The sequence below is a fragment of the Salvelinus fontinalis genome, chromosome 36 (genome assembly GCF_029448725.1).
Source record: "Salvelinus fontinalis isolate EN_2023a chromosome 36, ASM2944872v1, whole genome shotgun sequence".
In the NCBI taxonomy this organism is placed as follows: domain Eukaryota; kingdom Metazoa; phylum Chordata; class Actinopteri; order Salmoniformes; family Salmonidae; genus Salvelinus; species Salvelinus fontinalis.
This window is the reverse complement of record NC_074700.1, coordinates 7,916,744-7,940,413: the sequence shown is the minus strand read 5'-3', so window position 1 is coordinate 7,940,413 and position 23,670 is coordinate 7,916,744. Positions and strand designations below refer to the sequence as shown.

At 42.3% G+C, this 23,670-nt stretch overlaps 2 protein-coding genes and 2 non-coding genes across 6 annotated transcripts in view; all 4 read left to right on the top strand.

Moving 5' to 3' along the window:
- Nucleotides 1-3: 3 nt before the first annotated feature.
- Nucleotides 4-9,260, top strand: LOC129835137 (HAUS augmin-like complex subunit 6). Its single transcript, XM_055900545.1, has 16 exons — nt 4-462; nt 660-755; nt 844-922; nt 1,047-1,179; nt 1,668-1,812; nt 2,235-2,297; nt 2,437-2,494; nt 2,610-2,783; nt 3,054-3,253; nt 3,373-3,502; nt 6,519-6,621; nt 6,720-6,780; nt 7,061-7,196; nt 7,574-7,672; nt 8,002-8,134; nt 8,252-9,260. The coding sequence occupies exons 1-16, from the start codon at nt 335-337 to the stop codon at nt 9,016-9,018; spliced, it is 2,505 nt and encodes an 834-aa protein (XP_055756520.1). The 5' UTR covers nt 4-334; the 3' UTR covers nt 9,019-9,260.
- Nucleotides 6,860-6,990, top strand: LOC129835856 (small Cajal body-specific RNA 8). Its single transcript, XR_008756573.1, has one exon. It is a non-coding gene; the product is annotated as a small Cajal body-specific RNA 8 (non-coding RNA).
- Nucleotides 7,754-7,884, top strand: LOC129835855 (small Cajal body-specific RNA 8). The gene has a single exon (XR_008756572.1). It is a non-coding gene; the product is annotated as a small Cajal body-specific RNA 8 (non-coding RNA).
- A 6,777-nt stretch (nt 9,261-16,037) lies between the features above and the next one.
- The window catches only part of LOC129835136 (DENN domain-containing protein 4C-like), a 72,861-nt gene continuing 65,228 nt past the window's right edge, over nt 16,038-23,670 (top strand). For all 3 annotated transcript variants that reach the window (XM_055900543.1, XM_055900542.1, XM_055900544.1), the window contains exon 1: nt 16,038-16,320. The gene's annotated coding sequence lies outside the window, so the exon portion shown is untranslated. The remainder of the gene's footprint in view (nt 16,321-23,670) is intronic.

The following is a 23,670-nucleotide window of genomic DNA, read 5'->3' as shown; positions in this document are numbered from 1 at the left end:
ATGCACACTAACATCCGGCTGATCTAATTATTTTCTTTCTTAAAATATTTGGCGGTTTGAGGAAGACATTCTTAAAAATTGGCATGCGTAATGTCGAGTAACTACATATTTATGGTGTTCATTTATTTTTTTATGTCGTTAACTATGTTTGTATCCTTTGTTGAATTTAGACGACGGTAAGGCGCATTACTAACTAGCCATGTTTGCTTTCTGTTTCTGCCCAACTAGCTAACTAATGTTAACGTTTTAGCCTTCCTCGTATCTGTAACGTTTTCAGTCTTTTGCTAACTAGCAGCTAGTTTTTAGATCTAAACGTTTGCAGCTCGCTGGAAGTATGTCGAACATTCAGAGAACGAATGGCAAATATCTGTGGTGGTCGCTTTTGGGTCTTGGATTTCAACCTGAAGTCGCAGCATCATCAGGGGCCAGCAAAGCCAATGTCAAACACATCATTCTTGGCCCGTACGTGTTGATTGTCGTGGTAACAGCTAACGTTAACAGTTAAAGTTGACAGTATCAACATCAGTAGTGCAACCCTGTTTCAATCCAGGGAGACAAACTGGCAATGGCATGACAATTAAAATAAACTAATAGACAGAGACAGATTCTCTCAGGTCAGTCAAAATCCTGTTTTGACACCAGTTTCTTTCTCTCAACAGAAATATGTTTGACAAACCAAACAAGGATGCGTTCTACATAGTTACCCATTTCCTGTTAGAGAAACTCAACACCACACGCTTCCACGATACATACAGGTATGGTGATTGTCCCATTCCCAGCTTGTTTTTCTTCACACTTTTGTAATGTTCTGCAATCATGTAATATGCTGGGTCTTGTATGCAGGCATTGCTGGCCGGTGTTGGACCACAAAGCAGATGCTGAATTCCGTAAGGTGACCTGTGCTTGGCTGCGAGATCTGATGGTAAGGATTTGGCATTCATTTCAGATGTACAGGATTTGACATACTTGTTGTAGCAGATGTATACTGTCTGTAAGTATGGCTGTTAATCAGGTCTAAAGCATTTGAACTTTGTCTGTGCTTTCAGGATGAGCAGGGCAGCACAATTCCCAAAGTGGTGGCGTCACTGTTCCTCTCGCCTGGTGGTCCCAAGTTCGTCAACCTGATGCTCCATCTGGCCAATCATGTTGAGTTTCAGGAGATGCAGACATTTTCTACAGGTAGGAAGGCCAGAGAGGGGAAGGCGATGTGGGAAGGTTGACTCCGCCCAAAATCTGTACACGAAAATAAGACCACGAAGTGAGGAATATTTGTATGGAGGTCAATGAGTGTGGAATTTGTTAACTTTTTAATGTTAATTTGCTACGTGAAATTAATAGAAGTTTCGTAATGAGATTTTTAAGAATGCACTGATAAGTGGATCCACATGGCATTTCAGCAACTTTGAAAAAAATTACTGTCGGAGTTGTGCCTGTTGTTCCACACGTATCTGCCCTCTCTCATTGGCTAGAATGCTACCACCTGATCTCGCCTGCCTTCCATCTTTGAGGACATGTATTCCCATTGTTAGAGCAGTACCTCTACTATCTTGTCAAATAGATAATCTTTGTGAAGGCTAAGGTTTGGGATAAAAGGCATACTCCATCGATTTTCTTCTGCCTGGGAATTGCAAGCGTCTGTCTAGTTGTTTTTCAATGTGTGTTATTAGATGGCACGTGGGTCCCAGAGGCGGCGGCAGCCCCTGCCTCTTCTGTGCAAATGGCACTGAAGCGGTTTCAGCTGGTCAAGACCAGATTCCTGAGGGGAGCTGTTGAGCAGGACCGGTTCCTGCAGGAGTACGAGAGGCAGGCCCAGTAAGTCACAGGCAACTGTACAAACCACAAGCATTGGATATGTTTCAGATAGTTATTTTCTGGATATTTACAATGCCTAGAAAAGTGTCACATTTTTGTTGACAATTTCAGTTGGATAAAAAAAAAAGATCCTTTCATTGTGATTCTGACTAATTAGCACATGTGCAAATGATGAGCAGGCAATCAAGCCTTACTATAAAACATGGTCACAGGTTGAGTTTGTATGCTCTGAATGTCTTGCTTTTGTCAGTCAACTGGGCTGTGTATTCAAAGGCAGCTAATTATTTTCTGCCCAATCAGATTAGCTCTGAAACAAAGCTGATGCGAAAAGGTCAGAATTGGGCTGCCTGTGTAAACACAGCACTGTTGGTTCTTTTCTAATGTGCCTAGTTTTGCCCTTCTACGTCTGTGTCCTCTTGTAGATCTCAAGTGAAGTCTCTGAGGGATTTGAGGGCTGAAGATGCAAAGTATGATGATTTGCTCAAGTATGTATGAGATATTCCATCTATCCTTCAATTGTTTTTGTTGTAGTTCTGTTTTCAGTTAACTTTTGGCATGAAACTCTATGCTCAAAGTGCCAATAAACAATGGCAGCTGGTTAAAATCTTTATTTCCCCCGCACAGGCGTCACAAGAAAGAAGCTGACAAGGAGGAAACTCCTCAAGCTGAGAAGATTCAAAAGGTTTTCCCTTAATTTCATAACTGTCTAGTTTGTAAAACATCACTGGAAACTGACATTGATTACATTTCTATCTGTAATGTTCTGACCCTTACACCTCTGAATGAACAAATCCCAGGTGCGCTCCCTGTGGTCATCCATCGACGGAGTGCTGTCCGCCCTGGAGGAGGAGCGGCGCGTGGTGGAGTGTGTGATCAGCGGAGATGTGAACCAGTACACCCTGGACGGGACGGGCCTGGCCCTCAAAATCCCCCGGGTTCTGCTGGATCGGCTAGAGCAGTTATCCCACCTGGTGAGAAGCACAAAAAATGATATCGTTGCCTTTTTAGGTTAGTGGGTGACAGTGCATTTGGAACTTGATCCATATTTCAGTGCAATGTTTCCTGAATCTCTCCTCGTACTCGGATGTTCTAGAACTAGCACAGCTGATTTAAATGAACAAGTAGTGATTAGTTGACCAATTGAATCTGGTATGCTAGTGCTGGAAATTCATCAAATAAGTGGAACTTGAAGGCGGTACTGTTCTAGTCTGCGTGTTTCTCACTAAGCTGTGTGTTGTCAGTCGAGTGTGGGCAGTGTGTACGAGGCAGGCCAGCTGAACCTCCTCAGCATGCTGGAGCTGCTCCACCAGGCCCTAGGCCTCCTGGTGGAAGAGAGGGTCAAGATGGCAGGACATACCCCCATTGCTCAGCTCCACCCCCTGCTCCTGCAAGAGAGAAACCTGCAGATGTCCCGTGCCCTTGAGGACCTCCGACTCATGAGGTGCGTTACAGCGATTACTTTTATTTTTTAAACCCATCTTGAACTGTAGTAATAAAGCTATTTTAAACGGTGTTGCTCCTTTCTCCTTGGTATCACTGCATCCCACTGTCTCTGTCCAGGAAGAGGATTTCAAAGGAGGAAATTCCCGAGGTAAAGAGCGTCATCAGGAAGTTGGAGATGGAGTGGGACCAGAAGTGGGCAGACTGTCTGAAACGCACGCCGCTGACCTCGTTTCTCAACGAGGATCCTGTAAGTGCCTCTTAGGGTTTGTGACCTGGATGTATTAAATGGAGGCTCTGTCCAGATATAACCAGTAGCCCTTACCCCTTGCAGGCTAGTGCTATTCTACTACGACGACTGTAATCTTTAACTTTACTGGCTTTATTGTCCCCATGGAGACATTTTGTTGCAATGTCATGAACATGAAATACAAAACAAATTGACAATACAAATTTCATTAGTTACATACTAATAAAAAGAGACTAGGCTGCTGGCATTATTGGGTCTATAGGAACATTAGCCCGGGCTATTTATGAGGGATATCACACTTGGCACTAATTGTCTAATTCTGTTTTTCCTGCCGGGTGGTGCCCTATACCTGCGCCCAGAGTTGAGTAGTTCAAAGTCCGGGTACAGGGGGTGGCTTGGGTCTAAAATGATTTTGTGAGCCTTGCGGAGGGTCCTGACCTTAAAGAGCTCATCCAGGCCTGTCTGTTTGACTCCATGTACCTTAATTGCTGTGGTGATAATCCTTCTCTGCATATTTCTCTGGCTGACAGTGGCATTGCCAAACCAACAAACAATACAAAAAGTAAAAACTCTCAAAAGATTTGTGAAACAGTCAGTCTAGTACAGTCAACCTTAAAATATCCCAGCTTTTTGAGAAAGTACAGTCTGACTATTTTTGTAGCTCAGGTCTGTACATTAACTCCGCTGTAGTTTATTGTCCAAGAGGACACCCAGATATTTCTATTCCTCTACAGTCTCTATGTTCTGACCTCCGATAGATGTTGCAGAGGTAGGTGTTGTGCATAGACTTCAGGAAGCATACATCTCTTTGTTTTTGAGGACCAAGTCTGATTCCTCACTCCACTCTACGAAGTAATTTAGGACCATGGTGTTTCTCATCATGCAACAGGCTGATCAAGGCAGTGTCACCAGTGAACTTAACGAGTTGTCTGTCAGGATGGGCACTAGTACAACTATTGGTGTATAGGAGTGGGGTCAAAACGCATCCCTGAGGAGAGCCTGTGTTGGTGGCGCGTGTGTTTGACCCGCTGTGACCTCTGGCTCAGGAAGTCCAACAGCCCCCCCCCCCCCCAATCTAAGGAGAAGTCTCTGGTTGATTGTGTTGAAGGCCGGATAGAAAGTCAGCAAACAGAACCCTGACGTGATTTGGCACCATGTTGACGAGATTAAAAATGGCATCATCAACTCCTCTGCTGGGCTGATAGGCAAACTGAAATGGTTCGAGGAGCTTAGAATGACTATTCACAATTTTCTCAAAGCATTTGAATACTAAGGATGTCGAGGCCACAGGACAGTAGTCATTCAACACAGCGGGATTAATATGTTGCTAGTTGAGTGAGGTTTGGAAAATGTCTGTAAAAACACCAGCCAGATGTTCAGCGCAGTGCTTTAACACGTCCACTTATTTTGTCTGGGCTTTTGTGTGCGTTATATCCCCTGAACAACTTCAAAACATCTGCCTGTTTAACAACCCTCTCTAACATTTTATAATGACGCTTCCATTTGTTTTACCTCCGACACGAGGTCGTCGGATTCAAATCTTGAGAAGAATACGTTCAGTTCATTGGCCATGTTCTGGCCCTCATGTCTCCCAAGGTCAGCATTAGTTTTCCCCTTGCTGATGTAGGGGGCACAAGCCATGGCTTTAATCCCTTGCTCGGCCACCCTTGAGTTTTCCGAGGAGAGGGTCTTCTCCACCCCTTTGCTTGAATGCCTCCTTGTCCACCAGTATCTCTTTTGATCTCATGTTGTACATCTTAAAGCCTGTCTATTACCCTCATAAACTGCCTTCTTCCTATTAAGAAGTGTTTTTTGTTGTTGTTTTTTTTGATACCCACGGCTTATTGTTCGGCAAGCAGTAGGCACAACTGACTCAACACCGAAGTTTACATAGTCTGAAACAACATCTGTGCGTTCATTAAGATCAGAGCTGCTGTCCTCCAATACCTCCCAATCAAAACAAAACACCCTTGGAGACAAGTGATACTGTTGTCTTTTCAGATCTGGACAATTTTAACTGGGTTTCCCCCTCCAGGGTTGGCCGGAGGTAGACAACATTGTGGTCTGATGTCCCCAGGGGAAGTCTGGTGGTGGCAGAGAGCATTAAGTATTGTCCCACAGCCCAAATCAAGAGTCTTATTTTTCCTAGTGTGACATGTCACATACTGGTGGTATGTGCGCAGGACCTTGCGCGAAGTACAGTTGAAATCCCCTAAATTGTGGGTGCGTCGGGGGAGATGGATTCCGTTTTCTGTGACGACAGATTATAAATGATTTCTGATGCTTTTGCTGTATTAGCTTTTGGTTGTAAGTACACAACGGTCACAAACAATTGGGGGAACTCACGGGGCAGATGGTAGAGTCGTAGTGACACGGAAAACAGTTCAATGTCGGGGGTACAGAGATCTTACCAGGATTAATTTACACCACTGGTCCCTGACAAGCAGGCAGACACTCTGCCGTGAGGTTTCCATGTGACGGTCAGGTCACGGTACGCTCTGACCAGTGTGAAGCTGGCCAGCTCTACTTCCCTGTTCGGGACTCTGTCATGCAGCCAAGTCTCAGTAAACGCCAGCAAACAGGCCTTCCGGTATTTGTGTTGGAAGTGCAGATTCGCTGACACCTCATCCGCTTTCCCCTCAGTGACTGGGCATTGATCAGCAAGGTTGTGGGTAATTTTAAAAAGTCTTTCTGATAACCCTGTGTTTTCCACTCACAGACAATCAGGGATTAGATGGGCCATTGGGATATCCATTGTGTTTGAGTTGCGCTGTAGTAGGAACTCTATGCTGTATTAGATTTTGCTGCCACCAGCGTTTTCATAATTTATTCTGTTAGACTGATCTTGTTGATCGCTACTAACACACCACCACTGTAAAGCCATTGTTGACAGATGGTTTACTAGCAAAGTGAACAAATTAAAAACATATGTTAACACAAGAATGCCACACCAAACGTCACACACACTGCTGGATGCAACAGAGCCGCGCCCCCTCTAATCTCTCTCTCCCTTCAGGCCCTTGACTTTCTGTGCCCCATGGCTCCTCTGTCCTTTGAGCCAGCCACAGAAGCCAGTTATAAATCCAGCGTTTTCTCCCTGTATCCGGCAACGCTACCCAGTGAGTAGAGGGAAACAAAATATTTCCATTTCTAATTTGCTTTAATGTTTAACTGCATATTTTAACAATCGTTACCTTGTTTTTTCTTTTTAACTTAGAATTTTCTGAGGAGAAGCTTGTGGAGACTGACTCCATTCCAATGGATTCTGCCCTCAAATGGTAAATTAATACTCGGCCTGCCTTGTTTTCATTGCTAATGGGCAACTAGTAGTCTGATTCCTCTGTATTGTGTTGTTGATGGGAGGCAGATACCTGGGCACTACTGAGCTGTGCTCTGTCCGTCACTAGCCCTCCCTATAGCATACCTGCTCTCTGATGACCGGGGCGAGTTGAGAGAAATCGCAACGGACAGATACGGAGCAGACAACAATTATCCTGTCTTTTTTTTACCATGAACCTCATTTGATCCACAGTCTTTATAACGTCTCTTTTTGAACAGCCTTTGCCCTCCAGCCGTTGAGAGGGTTGCATCTCTTCTTCCTAGTGTGGTCTCTTCCCCACTGACTCCCCTCCATGCACTTTGTGATACTCCTCTGGCTATCCCTGTCAAGGCTACCTCACCAAGCCCCCTGCCGGTATGTGATGTGCACCAAGTGTCCTATTCCATGTTCAGTTCAGACCAGTGGATGCTGCTGAGTGGAGGATGGCTCATAATAATGGCCCAGAACAGCAAATGGAATGGCATCAAACACCTTAACCAGGTGTTTGATGTATTTATCATTCCACTGATTCCGCTCCAGTTATTACCACGAGCCCGTTCTCCCCAATTAAGATGCCACCAACCTCCTGTAGCTAAAAAAAAATATATACATTTTTTTTAAAGGCTCATTCTTTTAGCCGATTCTGTATTTTAATACTGCTTTTCATTTTTAAAGGCTTTTGGCCTATGTTCCTCCTGCACACAAATGTCCATAATTCATGTTTAATCACCTGTGACAATCTTTCCTTATAGGCCAGTGCAAGGAAGACACCTTGTGCATCTCCAAAGATGTCTGCGGTGAAGAAAAAGGCTCAGATCCTGGACTCTGAGTTTGACAACTTGGCAAGTCAGGTACAGTTTCCATACATTTCCTCACTCGAGCCACAATGCAGAATGAGGGCTGACCCTTCTAGTCATTATTTTGGTAGTTGTTGGGAGGCAGATACCTGGGCAGTACTGAGCTGTGCTCTGTCCGTCACTAGCCCTCCCTATAGCATACCTGCTCTCTGATGACCGGGGCGAGTTGAGTGAAATCGCTACGGACAGATACGGAGCAGACAACCGTTATCTGCATAGACATGACTGATTTGAGTCACCGAAGAAGGTAGTCTATGTACCATGCTGCTTAACATGCCTGGAGTATATTTTCAATTGTCTTACTAAGCGTGTGTATGTATTAGTTTGCAGAGGCTGTGACCACCAGCTCTGGTAACGGAAGTTTACAAGGACTTGCGCTGGGTGACTTACTGTGCACTCTTGGCACAGACCCTTTCTCCACCAGGAAGCAGATTCCACGCACCCCAGAGAGTTTGAGTGCGTATTAGACCTTATTTGATTATGTGCTTTGAAAGGCAGAATGCTCTTTTACCAGTTTTGCTTTTTGTTGGGCAGAGGAGTAATGTTTAAAAAAGTTACTTTTTTTTTAATCAGTTCTGGATGTGAAGAGTTCCTGGCGAAGGGCGGTGGAGGAAGGAGAGGCTCAGAAGGCCCGTCTGTCTGGTAAGTTTGACAGCGACGGCATCCTCCGGCACCTCACGGCCCTCTGCGAGGTACAGGAGACCTCCCTCAGCCCCAACCTGCACTCCCTGAGCACGGGACTGGATCCCACCAACTCCACCGACGGTTGCAGTACTGCAGCCCCCGAGCAGGCATCGCTCATGTCCACCCTGCCCTGGGACTCCTCCAACACGGAGGCTCTCCATAGCCTGAGCAGTAGCGACGTGATCCAGTTCAGAATCGACCAAGAGGCGATCCCAGAGCAGTTCAGTATAGATCAGGAGACTCTTCCTGAGCTGTCGGGCAACAACGGCAGCTTCCTGAGCTCCAGTGACACATCCAACGCAGAAGAGGAAGACCTGCTCCTCCCCCACATCCCCTCCCTCCTTCCAATAGAGACTGAGCCGGCCCTGCTGGTCTCACGCAGGCGTCTAGACAAGATCCAGCAGACCTTCAGAGAGGCCTCCTTCATGGACCGACACCAGGGGGCACAAGAAATGTCTCCCCCACAGCATGACGAGAGGAGCCTGGATGCCAGAGACTGGCTGATGGCAACGTCACTGGAGACTGCAGCCACAGTTGACGCGACGGACAAAGTCTTTTCTCTGGATCTGGACACTCTAGAGAGCCCTTCTCCACCAAGAAAAGAGCAGTTTAGCCTCTCGCAACTCTTAACATTCTCCCCTATAGAAGACCTGTAGTGCCTCCAGAACATGTATTTTTTATATATCATCTTTTTTTTAAGTTGGGGGACTATTATAGACTACCTGAACTATCTTCTAGTTTCTCACTTTTTCCCAATTAAGTCTAACCAACTTCACTGCACATGCAATTCAAATATTTGTACGTATGTGTGCCATAGTTGTTCCAATCCTATTTTTCTAAGAAACTAACATGAATTGTAAAATATTGTTAATAAATGGTCTAGATACTTACATTTCAATCTGTTTAATCATTATTTTTCTATGTGCATTTCCTGGGCCTTTGAAGGCCTTTTTTACAATTGCATTATGTTTTTATTTTCTTGTTAGGTGTAAACTATAACATTTTCTGATGGTCATTGGACTTTTCAATTGATGAAATGTCTACTTTATTTTTTTCAAGTATTGCATAAATGCAGTAGACAGTCTTAGGCTATAGAAGACAGCCAAACTGTTGGTAGCTTTGAGATTTCACTAAATAAATACGGTAGCACTCCTAAAACTTTTGACCAGTAGTGTATAATGACTGCTGTAGTATATAAGGTTAATAGAACACCTACTCAGTAAAAATAAAATAAAAACCCTTGAATGTTTTCTATATTGTAGAATAATAGTGAAGACATCAAAACTATGAAATAACACATGGGATAATGTAGTAACCAAAAAAGTGTTAAATCAAAATATTTTATTTCAAATATCCATTCTTTTCCTTTGACAGCTTTGCACACTCCTGGCATTCTCTTAACCTGAAATGCTTTTCCAACAGTCTTGAAGGAGTTCCCAGAACATGCTTAACACTTGTTGGACCGCTGAGTGAAGGTTTAGGATGAGTCGGCTGCTTTTCCATCTCAATTTGGTTGGGGTATTGTGGAGGCCAGTTCATCTGATACAGCACTCCATCACTCTCCTTGGTCAAATAGCCCTTATACAGCCTGGAGGTGTGTTGGGTCATTGTCCTGTTGAAAAACACATGATGGTCCCAGTAAGCCAAAACCAGATGGGATGGCATATCGCTGCGGTAGCCATGCTGCTTAAGTGTGTCTTGAATTGTAAATAAATCATTGTCACCAGCAAAGCACCATAACACCACCATGTTTTACGGTGGGAAATACACATCCGGAGATCATCCATTCACCCACACGGCATCTCACAGGGACATGGCGGTTGGAACCAAAAATCTCAAATTTGGACTCATCAGACCAAAGGACACATTTCCACTGGTCTAATGTCCATTGCTCGTCTTTCTTGGCCCAAGCAAATCTCTTTTCCTTATTGATGTCATTTAGTAGTGGTTTCTTTCCAGCAATTTGACTGATACATGCTGTCTCCTCTGAACAGTTGATGTTGAGATGCGTCTGTTACTTGAACTCTGAATCATTTATTTTTGCTACAATTTCTGAGGCTGATGACTCTAACGAACTCATCCTCAGCAGCAGAGGTAACTCTGGGTCTTCCATTCCTGTGGCGGTCCTCATGAGAGCCAGTTTCATCATAGCTCTTGATGGTTTTTGCAACTGCACTCGAAGAAACTTTCAAAGTTCATACAATTTCAGGATTAACTGACCATGTCTTAAAGTAATGATGGACTGTCATTTCTCTTTGCTTATTTGAGCTGTTCTTGCCATATTAAGGACTTGGTCTATTACCAAATAGGGCTATCTTCTGTATATTCCCCCCCATATGTTGTCACAACACAACAGATTGGCTCAAACACATTAAGAAGGAAAGAAATTCCACAAATGAACTTTTAACAAGGCACACTTGTTAATTGAACCGCATTCCAGGTGAGTACCTCATGAAGCTGATTGAGAGAATGCCAAGAGTGTGCAAAGCTGTCAAGGCAAATGATGGCTACTTTGAAGAATCTAAAATATAATTAGATGTAACACTTTTTGGTTACATGATTCCATATGTGTTATTTCATAGTTGTGATGTCTTCATTATTATTATACAATGTAGAAAGTAGTAAAATAAAGAAAAACCGTTGAATGAGTAGGTGTATCCAAAGTTTTGACTGGTACTGTATATGTTGCATCTGTAGCCTACTACTAGTTTATAAAGATAATGCACAACATTTCAGATAGAGGGCATAAGAGGCCTATGGAATCTGTGGCCTACTACCAGTGCAAAAAGATCATGCACTGCACTACATTACAGATAGGGGGCATAAGAGGCCCATGGAAAAGGAGGAAGGTTCTCGTCATCTGAACGCCATTACTGTTTCCCGAGCAGCAGGATATTATGCTTGCCGCACGATGGTGCTTTCCCGAAGTTTAGCAAAGACATCTTTTGAAATTTTACAAACATACTGGTATGTTGAAGGCTATTGTGTAGGCGATCTTTAAAGAAATACACGTAATAAAATACATATGCTATTGGAACTATTCTGAGTCTGCAAAACTTAAATGGGTCTCTTGTGCTGGGCAACGGGTTAAATACAGAGTTCGTGACTCCTTACTCCACCCACTCCATTCACTGCAGTCAGTGATGTAAAGTACTTAAATAAAAATACTTTAAAGTACTACTTATGTAGTTTTGGGGGGTATCTGTATTTTACTATTTATATTTTTTGACAACTTTTACTTTTACGTCACTACATTCCTAAAGAAAATAATGTACCTTTTACTCCAAACATTTTCACTGACACCGAAAAGTATTAGTTACATTTTGAATACTTAGCAGGACAGGAAAATGGTCCAATTCACACACTTATCATTAGAACATCCCTGGTCATCCTACTGCCTCTGATCTGGCGGACTCACTAAACACACATGCTTCGTTTGTAAATGATGTCTGAGCGTTGGAGTGTGCCACTGGCTATCCGTACATTAAAATAGGAAGAAAATAGTGCCGTCTGGTTTGCTTAATATAAGGAATTTGAAATTATTTATACTTTTACTTTTGATACTTAAGTATATGTTAGCAATTACATTTACTTTTGATACTTAAGTATATGTTAGCAATTACATTTACTTTTGATACTTAAGTATATTTAAAACCAAATATGTTTTTACTTTTACTCCAGTAGTATTTTACTTGAGTATTTTCTATTAAGGTATTTTTACTTTTACTCAAGTATGACAATTAAGTACTTTTTCCACCACTGACTGCAATGCAATACACGGTATATGGGATACTTATTGGCTTGTAGGGAGAATTTTTCTTCAGGTCTCAGCTAAAGTGGAATGGGAAAAAATCAGTAGGGTCTTTACTAACCAAATATGGTTAGTTTGGGGGGGGGCTGTGTCAAACATACCCAGCAGCACTTCGTTCAGACTGCAATTTTGAGAGAATGTTATTGAGATCAAGACATTTGCAGGTAGCATTTCCTTCATGAAAGATTCTATAATGTCACACATATCACTGTTTTGAAGCCAGTGTTGAAGCAATGGTTGTGTAGTCTGCCCTGTTTTCACTGCATCCAACTGTGAAATTACTTGCATACCGCCCCAACAGATCCACAGATGATGCGATCTCTATTGCACTCCACACTGCCCTTTCCCACCTGGACAAAAGGAATGCCTATGTGAGAATGCTATTCATTGACTACAGCTCAGCGTTCAACACCATAGTGGCCTCAAAGCTCATTGCTATGCTAAGGACCCTGGGACTAAACACCTCCCTCTGCAACGGGCCGCCCCCAGGTGGTAAGGGTAGGTAACAACACGTCCGCCATGCTGATCCTCACGAGGGCCCCTCAGGGGTGCGTTCTCAGTCCCCTCCTGTAGTCCCTGTTCACTCACGACTGCATGGCCAGGCACGACTCCAACACCATCATTAAGTTTGCAGATGACACAACAGTGGTAGGCCTGTTCACCGACAACGATGGGAGGAGGTCAGAGACCTAGCTGAGTGGTGCCAGGGTACTAACTTTTCCCTCAACGTGATCAAGACAAAGGAGATGATTGTGGACAACAGGAAAAGGAGGTTCGAGCACGCCCCCATTCTCGTCGACGGGGATGTAGTGGAGTAGGTTGAGAGCTTCAAGTTCCTTGGTGTCCACATCACCAACAAACTATCATGGTCCAAACACACCAAGACAGTCGTGAAGAGGGCACGACAAAGCCTATTCCACCTCAGGAGACTGAAAAAGATTTGGCATGGGTCCACAGATCCTCAAAAGGTTCTACAGCTGCACCATCGAGAGCATACTGACTGGTTGCATCACTGCCTGGTATGGCAACTGCTTGGGCTCTGACCACAAGGCACTACAGAGGGTAGTGTGTACTGCCCAGTACATCACTGGGGCCAAGCTTCCTGCCATCCTGGACCTCTATAACAGGCGGTGTCAGAGGAAGGCCCTAAAAATTGTCAAAGACTACAGCCACCCTAGTCATAGACTGTTCTCTCTGCTACCGCATGGCAAGCGGTCTAGGTCCAAAAGTCTTCTTAACAGCTTCTACCCCAAGCCATAAGACTCCTGAACAGCTAACCAAATGGCTACCCAGACTATTTGCATTGCCCCCCCCCCCCCCCCCCCCCCCCCGCTTTAACATAGTCACTTTAACTCTACCTACATGTACATATTACCCCAACTAACCGGTGCCCCCGCACATTGACTCTGTACCAGTACCCCCTGTATATAGCCTCGCTACTGTTATTTAACTGCTGCTCTTTAATTTTTAGATTTATTTATAAAAAAATAAAAAAATGTACTTATCTATTTTTTCCTTAACACTTATTATTCTTACAACTTCATTGTTGGTTAAGGACTTGTAAGTAAGCATTTCACTGTAAGGTCTACACCTGTTGCATTTGGTGCATGTGACCATTTTTTATTATAATTTTATTTGAGTTGCTGATTTTGACTCATCAAATCAACTCAAATCAAATTGTACTAGTCACATACATGTGTTCAGCAGATGTTATTGCGGGTGTAGCGAAATGCTTATGCTTCTGTTCCGACAGTGCAGTAATATCTAACAAGTAACATCTAACAATTTCACAACAAATACCTAATACACAGAAATCTAAGTAAAGGAATGGAATTAAGAATATATAAATATATGGATGAACAATGTCAGAGCGGCATAAACTAAGATACAGTAGAATAGTATAGAATGCAGTATATACATATGAGATGAGTAATGCAAGATATGTAAACATTATTAAAGTGACATTATTATTACTCATACTGTTTGCTTTATGGAATCTTTTGTGACAGTCTTGAAAGCGGATGTTTTCTTCAGAAATGTCAAAACAGGAAAGACCTTACCCTCAAAGTGGTTCGGGAAATAGTTGGAATAACATCAATATCTGAATCTGACTCACAGGTCTGTACTTGCTCAAGATCAGATATTCTGTGAAGGCCCTCATTACATAATTCATAAAAATGGATAACTCCTGCTGTGTCCTCAATGTTTGTAGATTTTATAGAGATAATATATATAGAGATTATTTTAAATTTAAGAGAGTCAAATATAAGATAGGCCCAGTAGTCTTTTTTTTTGCATTTTTCCCTGAATGACAGATTACTGAGCTCAATCTGTAGGTCAACCTCTCATTGCCAATTGCTGGAAGATCAATAAAATAAGATGGGGATACAGGGTTTCGAATTACAGTGGTGACTTTTGACCTTACACAAGAAACATAAAGTGCAAGAATATCTGGAGTGCCCTGACCAATCCAAAAAGAGACATAAAAAGGATCTCTAAGGTCGGGTGTGACACCCGCACTCCAGATATTCTTGCATTTTTCTTGTGTAAGGTCAAAAGTGTGATTTTGGGGTGGGCATTCTATGTTTTGTGTTTCAATGATTTTCTATTTTTATGTTTTGGCCGGGTATGGTTCTCAATCAGGGACAGCTGTCTATCGTTGTCTCTGATTGGGAACCATACTTAGTAGTCTTTTTTCCCACCTGTCTTTGTGGGAAGTTGACTTTGTTTAGAGCACTTTGCCGTTGAGCTTCACGGTTTGTTTTTGTAGTGTTTATTGTTTTGTTTGGTGTCATTTTGGATTAAATAAAGAAAATGTACGCTCATCATGCTGCACCTTGGTCCGCTCCTTTTAACGGCTGGGACAGCGGGTCCAAATTGTTTGTGCGCATTTACTGAATGTGTGTGGTGCTTCTCCCTTGGTAATAATTAGCTTGAAAAGAATGTCAAGCGTGCCTTTAATGTTTGGAAGTCAAATGATAAACAATTACGTTTCTAATAAGACCCAGGCCAAGTAATAATCTTCTCACGAATTACAATTTGGAGAGATGGGCTATGATCCATGAATCAGTCCAAAACCTGTTTCCAAGAGGCAAACCTTTGGATTGATTGCGACCAATGTGGGTTTAAGACAATTGTTGGAAGGCTATGCATAATTAGGGTGATATAAACCTATAGCAACATCATTTTACTAGGATACTACCTCGAAAATATTTTATTTGTCAGGCCAAGCAATTGACCTGATGCAACTTTTGGCACATGTCAAGGCTGGACTTGACACAGTCCCCCTCCAAAACTAACAATATTTGGTTAGTAGAGACCTCACTAAGTATTTCCAAGTCCACTTTAACAGAGACAGGTAGAACATTTTGCTCTCTACAAGCCAATATGTATCTCATGTACAGTTTATTACAGTGTATTGCATTGGAAGCTATAGAGGGGGCGGAGTGAAAAGCCAGCAGCAGGCCATGGGACACAGTCCACCTCCAAAACTAACCATATTTGATTAGTGGAGACCCTCTGAGTATTTCCCACCCCACTTTAGCTGAGACAGGTAGAAAAGTTCTCTCTACAGCCCAGTAGTCTCAACATACCAGTGTCAACATTGTATTTTTTCATTATTGCTCTTAATGTTTTTAAAACCATATGTTTTATTTGTTTTCATTAATTACTTACGGCATTTTCTTGTTGGCACAATAAAAGTGGCCACTGATTAAAATGCATTATCATTTGTATGAGTTATCCACATTGCAAAGTTTTGAAATGCAGGCTTTTATTTTGAAGGTTTCAACATTACCATACAAATGACGTCATTGTTTGTGCTGCTGGCAGAATACTGGTTGAGCGCCACTCATTATTCTCTGGGCGGTTCCATTCTGTCTCAAGCAGCCGTCTAAACAAACCAAGACTAGCTCACCAAAGTAGCTGACAAAATCGAACATGGCGCCTGCTTGCACCGACAGCTATCAATAAAAGAGTGTCGCGAACAAGTGGGAAACAAAGTTTTCAGATATTATCGAAGTGCACCCACTTTGTGCCTTCATTGGTGAATTTGGTAATGTAAAACACGAACGGAATAGCTCGAGCGGGTGAAAGCTGCAAGTTGCCTACATGATAACATTGTCTCTTATAGTGTTGTAAAGAGCTGGTAAGTATTGCAGTCTGCCTCTTTTGGTTGGGGAACAAATCACGTTTTTTTGGTTGGTTTAGGGGCTTTAAGTTTATCAATACAAGTGGATGAAATGTTACTTTGTCATGACGCAGTTTAACGATATACAATTTTTAGACATTTCAAGTACTTTGCGTGAATATATTGCATAGTAGTTTTTACTGAGCAACAGAAAGACGGGCAGCGTAATTGTATTTCCCTGCGCAAACTACCACATTGAGTCTCTTATTGAGAGTGAAATGTTTTGTTTTCAGACGCTGTCATGAGTGATCGGAAGTTGAAGTACTTCTAAGCCGTAGGCAAAGATGCAACAGTTGGAACATAATTCTTCCCCCGACCCCTGTAGTCTAGACCCTCATATATGGTGACGGATCGGTTCTCCTGTACTCTTATCAAACGTTGCAGGTGCTTGGGTGTGTCAACACTCTCGATAGACAATTTATTGTCAGGCAAAACCAGCGTTTTTCTTTTGAAATATCTATTGAAATACATATAGCCCCGTGTGGCTCAGTTGGTAGAGCATGGCGCTTGCAACGCCAGGGTTGTGGGTTCGATTCCCACGGGGGGCCAGTACAAAAAAAAAGTATGGATGTATGTACTTGTAAGTCGCTCTGGATAAGAGCGTCTGCTAAATGACTTAAATGTAAATGTAATGTAAATGTAAATATTGCTTTCTCAACATTAAATTATTTCTCTCAAAGATCAAGTCTAACAATCAGACTGACTTGTCACCAACCTAGGGTATTTCCTTGTTATTTTCTGCTAATAATGCTATATTCTCCACTGGAAATCCGACTGGGAAAATAATATGTATTTTTTTATCCCTTACAAACATGCAGAGCATTTGTAGTAGCCTAGTAATTCCAGAACAATCCTCTACTACATTATTCAAAGTGTGGACCTCAGTTTAAGCTACAAGCCTTAGTGTGTTTGCTAGACCTATATCCCCAATGACCTTTGTGACTGACTGTGCAATGTCTGCATTGTGTGACCCTGACTCCTTGCAGAGGACATGTGTTGTTGCCACAGTTATAAACCTGCCTATTTCTATATTCTCTAAGTGAAATCAGATTTTAAACCTAACCTCAGGTTAACCTTAACCACACTGCTAACCTTGTGCCTAATTGAATGTCTGTCTGAAGCTCTGTATAGGTTCCTGTCTATGTGCATTGTCTGTCACTGAGTGCAAGTCAAAGTGCTCACATATCTGTGGCTCAGCACTTGACTGATTGCCAGCAAGCAACTGAGGCGCTGCACTGACAATATGAATCAGTGTCATTCCTTACTAACCACCTCCATGCGTCCTTCTAAGTGTGTGTTTGCCATGGCATCTCTGCCAGTCTGTGGCATCGGTCCCAGCAGGGCAAAAAGGATGGTATTTCACCACTGGTACTGTTGCCACATTTCGGTTTCCATTAGGGTAGCAAATATCAATGCAGTTAGTGACACAGTATTCCCTCACGCTTGTGAGGGAGGAACATGATCTGACTTGTCTCAGAGCATGGGAAACAACGCACTATACAACAATGATTCAATCTATTCAGATTTGTAGCTTGCACATCTTTTCAGCCCAACCCCTGGAATGCCCTGAAATGCTGCTTTTGTAGCAAGCGTCACCCTTGTACTAACTACATGTCTGTTGTGAGAAGATGTGAGGGTGTTGGAGTAGATTTTTCCCAATTTCAGTGTTCTAAACTGGGTCATGTGCCCCAGGTGGGTGTTTTGTCTTTGGCTGCTTTTACACAAGCAGTCCAATTCAGATTTTTTTTTCTCCCAATTATGGGCAAAATATCTGATTGGTCAAAAGATCAATAACTGTGCAAAATATCAGAATTGTGCTGCTTGTGTAAACATAGCCAGTGTCTTTGTACATGTGTTTATTTAACTTCTACTTGTGTGCCACATCTAGGTGCCAGGTCTGTGACGGGAAATGAGGAAGTAAGGGAACCGTAACGGACAGGGCTCAACGGTTACCGGGCACCACTACTAGGCATTGTGGGTAGAAGAAAAGTAATAGTTAAATGGTACTGCAGCTACTTCAGTAGGACTTCTCATGTGAAAGAGAAATATGATACCATTTATATGCGTCACACAGTTTAGGTCCATAGTGTGAACAGGGGCAGAGTGCATTTTGCCATCTCATATGTGGGTAGTGGAAATAGAGATCGTGTCTCGTTATGTGTGAAACAGATGAGAAGTACATTATGAATGACTTCAGTCTCATAATTGACTTATAGCAAGAGTTCATATGAGGGTATTTCGTTTTTAAAACAAGACGTGTGCACATCACACACAGTCAGGAAGTAGTTTATAAATGGAGATAGTTCTCCAACTTTGCTAAAGCATGATTGAAAGAATCAGGTGACCTGTTCATTTCCTTTATGACTCGCATGTCTCTGTACTGTAGTCTTTGTCCTCAACTTTCAATGGATCTGGGACCATTTTGTCTTTTTGCTGTAGTTAGCGAGGGCAGTGCATTTTTCCACCTCCCTGTGGAAAGAATGCCTTTTTTCTGGCTGCCCGTCACACTCGAGGAAGGAGGCAGTGAGTCTTGTGACATTTCAGCTGAGCTTTCCTTCACCCCTCAGCTACCTCTGTTTTGATTCCAAGGACCTGTACTTTATCTGTCAAGGACCACCACAAGCATTGTAATGGCACCAGAGCCATTATATAATAAATATTGCAATCAAGCTTTTTCCTAGTCTATTTTAGCCTTTCTCTCTTCTCTCTCCTTTTCTATCTCATTTCCTCAGTCTCACACTCTCTCCTGCTGATAGTCATCATAAGTCAGACAGATGGCCAAGATGTTTTTTTCTTTCTCTGTCTCTTTCTCTCTCTACCTCCCTTGTCTATCTGCCGATAGTCATATGTCAGGCAGATGGTCAATAGGACTAGCCTTGAATTTATTCTGTACTCCACAGCCAACACACAGCTCTCGCAGGCAGTAGATGACGTTACACCCCACAGCGCAAATCTTTTATCAGACTTGTATGTAAAGCATGTCTGCTGTTGGTTATGTTGGCAGTATGTCTTTGACATTACGTGAAAATTAAACAAAAACGTGGCAGTACTATATTTCACAGTGCCAGACTCTCAGTTGTAAACAAAGCTGTCTTAGAATGTCACACAGAGCAAGAACCTAGTTTTGGGTGCGGTTGTGAGGCCGGTTGGACGTACTGCCAAATTCTCTAAAATGACAGAGGCGGCTTATGGTAGAGAGATGAACATTAAATTCTCTGGCAACAGCTCTGGTGGACATTTCTGCAGTCAGCATGCCTATTGCACGTTCCCTCAACATTTGAGACATCTGTGGCATTGTGTTGTGACAAAACAACGTGCACGTGTGTAATGATCATGCTGTTTAATCCGTTTCTTGATATGCCACACCTGTCAGGTGGATGGATCATCTTGGCAAAAGATAACTGCTCACTAACAGGGATGTAAACCAAATTTGTGCAGAACATTTGAGAGAAATACGCTTTTTGTCCATATGGAACATTTCTGAGATCTTTTATTTCAGCTCATGAAACATGGGGAGAACAATTTCCATGTTGCGTTTATATTTTTGTTCAGTATATATTTTTGTTCAGTATAATTTGGTCTCCTGAGAAATTAAGCTAATTGATTGCACGCAAATTGACAATTTTAATGTAAAGGATTCCAATAATATTCTATTTGATCGTCAAACATATCTGTTAACCCAACGATAAAGTCTTGTTTCTATTTTAGTTTTATTTCTCTAGCGCTGTTGACGGTAGGTGCACCTGATTCAGCTGCCCTGCGTGCCGGGTAGGCAAAGTTTTCCGATTTTGAACCATTTCATGTGTCTGAAGGTACAAACTCTGCTTTCCCGTCAGGCCCGGAGAGCAAATCAAGTGCACTATAGGCCTACCGCTGGTCAATCGGATGGCTCAGGTTACCGTGTCTGCAGTATCGTAGTAGGCGTAAAAGAAAGCTACAGCAAAGTTGATACTGTGAGATTTCTAAACTTTTAAAACCATAACTAGAAAGGCTGTCAACAAATACAAAGAGCTGCTGGTTTTATGAGTAAGTTCATGTTTAATTTCTTACACAATCTCAACACTTATATATAAGCCATAAAATGCACATTCTTCCTACTTCCACTCGCGCTACAACCAGCACTGCAGCTGTAATGAATGACTACAACCAGCACTGCAGCTGTAATGAATGAGTAGGAAAGTGAACCGATAGGCTTGCATTGTTGTTATTAGCGGCTTGGGTCTTTTTTCATGTCGAGGAATATGCCACTTTCTCTGTTTTATAGGAGTAACAACATGAATTTGTGCATGAGGCAGAAATAATGTGGTGCAACTTGAGTTTCGCCATCAGCTGGAACACGGTGTCCCTTTTTGGTCAGTGTCAGCGGAGGAAATGGAGAGTGGAGGGGCGATGAAAGGCGGGCCCTCAGTCTGCTGCTCTCTCCTTCCACTGAGACCGACATTCGGATGCAGGCACCATCAGCCCATTAAAATTTAAAGCAAATTATTTACTCACCTGGATTCACCTGGTCAGTCTAGTCAAATGGCCAATTTGGGTGCAATTAATTACCTTAATTTCTGAGATCAAATTAGATTTCAACAAAATATTTCATAACAATCTGTGATGGTGGTTGTCATGGCTTGATGAAATAACATGGAACGACCCAGCGGTGTCATTCAAATGACCCTCATATTTAGTCAGTGGACCAACCCCATGTCAGTGTCACTCAGACCCCGGTCACAAAGTTCCTTTGACTCCAACTGGCAGTCTGCATGTCTTCTCTTTCTATAGCTGGTAGTGAAGGGAGAACTCCACTTGGAAAGCCACAAAAAGGCATTGAGACATTGTGCTCTTGCATACTAATTTGTCCACTGTATTGTAGCCTATTGGATTGAACTTGTGCTGATCTGTGTTTTTGTGTGCCTGAGATACAACATGAAATTGCCTTGGCTTTGGAAAAACTCATCAGTTTTGACACACCTTTTCATAGAATTGGTGCGTGGGAGGTTTACAACTTGTGGTGCATAGAATTGATTTTTCTGCCGCCTTCTCTCTCGACTGTTGCATATGCTCTGTCTGTCTGAAACAGATGATGGTCTGGTGTGAAATCTGACAATTTACTAGGACCTGGAACTTTTCCTGTTTCTTGAATGAATATTTAGCAATATGACATTATCATACACAGAAATCAACAATGGCTGTTGTAGGCCTATGTGCACTGTATGTTCGTGAATTGCGGTATTACAGCAGAAGACTGTCTTTTGTCATCATTGTTCATGTCAGTGGTAGGTTACAGGCTATCTTTTTAGACTGAATGACCTATTTCGCTGCGGCTCTTTTGCTTTGCTTTGTATCACATGTCAGAAATATTGACTATTGACCCATCCGACAGATAAGAAAAGGTGTCTGTTCATCAGTCATTGCGGGGAAAGTTCTGTCATATTTCCCCTCTGTCAAGAACTAGAAAGAAGTGAACCACTCGTAATTCAGTGAAGACTATGCTTATTTTCCAGGTTGGCTAATGCATTAGCCTAGCCAACCTGAGCTGTGTAATATATTAGTCTTGTTTGTCTGGATGCACTTGGTTACCCAGAGCAGGGAAAACATCAGGAGTTCAATCAGACTTCTGTCAACAGCTTGCCTGCACTTAAGAACAGGTGGTCCTGGACTACGTTTAATCGCTCTTTGGCCCAGTTGTGGATTTTCTCTTGTCTTGTTTGCCCATTCTGCTGGATGGCCGCATCATTTCCTCCATCTACGTAGACAGGTTTGCAGATGATGAGGCCTTGTTCCTTTTGGCCAAGTGTTATAATAAGCTAATAGATATTTTCCCCTTTAACTGTGCACATCAGTGACATTTTGCGGATTTCTGCCTAATGTGTCTGGGAAAGGATTTGCAGTTCAGGGGGGGATCTGTGTTTTTGTCATCATGACCTTCTTCGTGAGTTCTTCTCAGTTCTGATTGACAAGTAATAACGTGGTAAACAACATACATTGCTGATTGTCTCATTGGCTGGAATGAGTAGGCTCAGGGATAGGCCTCAGTGTTGTTTGCCTAGCTCTCACTGAGTGGGGAATGTCTTGTGCATACTGAAATCTCTCAATGCATGTATCTTCTCCCCACCACCCATCCTGTTATTTTCTTTACTTTTAACCCAAAACTGATGTAGTGAGATGTTTCAGCTTTTCCTATGCTGAAGAGGACATCTTCTCACAATACATTGTTTTGATTCATTAACAACACATTGTTTTGGTAATTACAAACCGCAGTTGGAATCCCAGCACACACACCTACTGCTCTGCAGGAATAATTGAGCCCTGTCTGAACAGACTCGAGGTTGTCTGCTGTCAATGGCCATACGCACATGCACGTATGCATGCAAGCACAGACTTACACACACACACCAGGGTTTCCGTTAGTCAGTAATAGCCCCCCCCAAAAAAATGATAAAAAGCCAATAAATAAAACTGCCGCTGGCAAATTGTCCGGGAGAAAGAAAAAAAATCCCATTGCAAAATTATGCTTTTTGCCTATTCATTGATGGAAATACCAGTCGATGGAAATACACTTGACCGGTCATGCTTATATGTTAATTTGTGGAATTAAATTGGCGCGTGTGTATTAGTCATTATGTTCACTCCATTTGCATAGCATACATATGCGAAGCTGCTCAAACAGCTCATTTGTTGGTTCTGGTGTGAAACGTGCTTTTATAAGCCCAATCATTGCATAACAATTTTAAAATGCAATCGCGTGTTGAAACAGTTTTGATTGCCACAATTTAAAGAGCTACTATTTGTATTAATTAAAGTGCGCTTCCCATTCGCCATTCAAGTGCATATAGACAACGGTAGGCAGGCTTCAGCACATCACACACCACTTTGCAATGAGTTGGAGGCATTATGCATTTTGAAAACTTATACTTAATTGTTTGAAACCAAAACATTTTACTTCCATTATGAGGCGTGTCTTACCTTGCTTCAAAGTAAAATCTGACCATAGAAACGTGAAGGCAATTATTTTAAAGTCTTCCATATGCTAATAAAACCAGTAGCCTATTTCTCTCATGCTCTAATGGTTTTCAAATAAACTTTTTTTCATTGTCCAGCAGCAAAAGGCATTCTAGTCATGTTAGCAACCCATGCTAGTTGTATCTTTAGATCTCCCCTATTTATACATTTCGAACTGATATTTTCATCTCTGTCACATGAAACCGTTCGCGTTTGACTACTGTGGTTTCATTATGGAATGAACGTTTGCGCACTTAAAATGTGAAGAAATAAGTTTATAAACATTTTAAGCTAAATGTTCTGATCTGTTGCATCAGC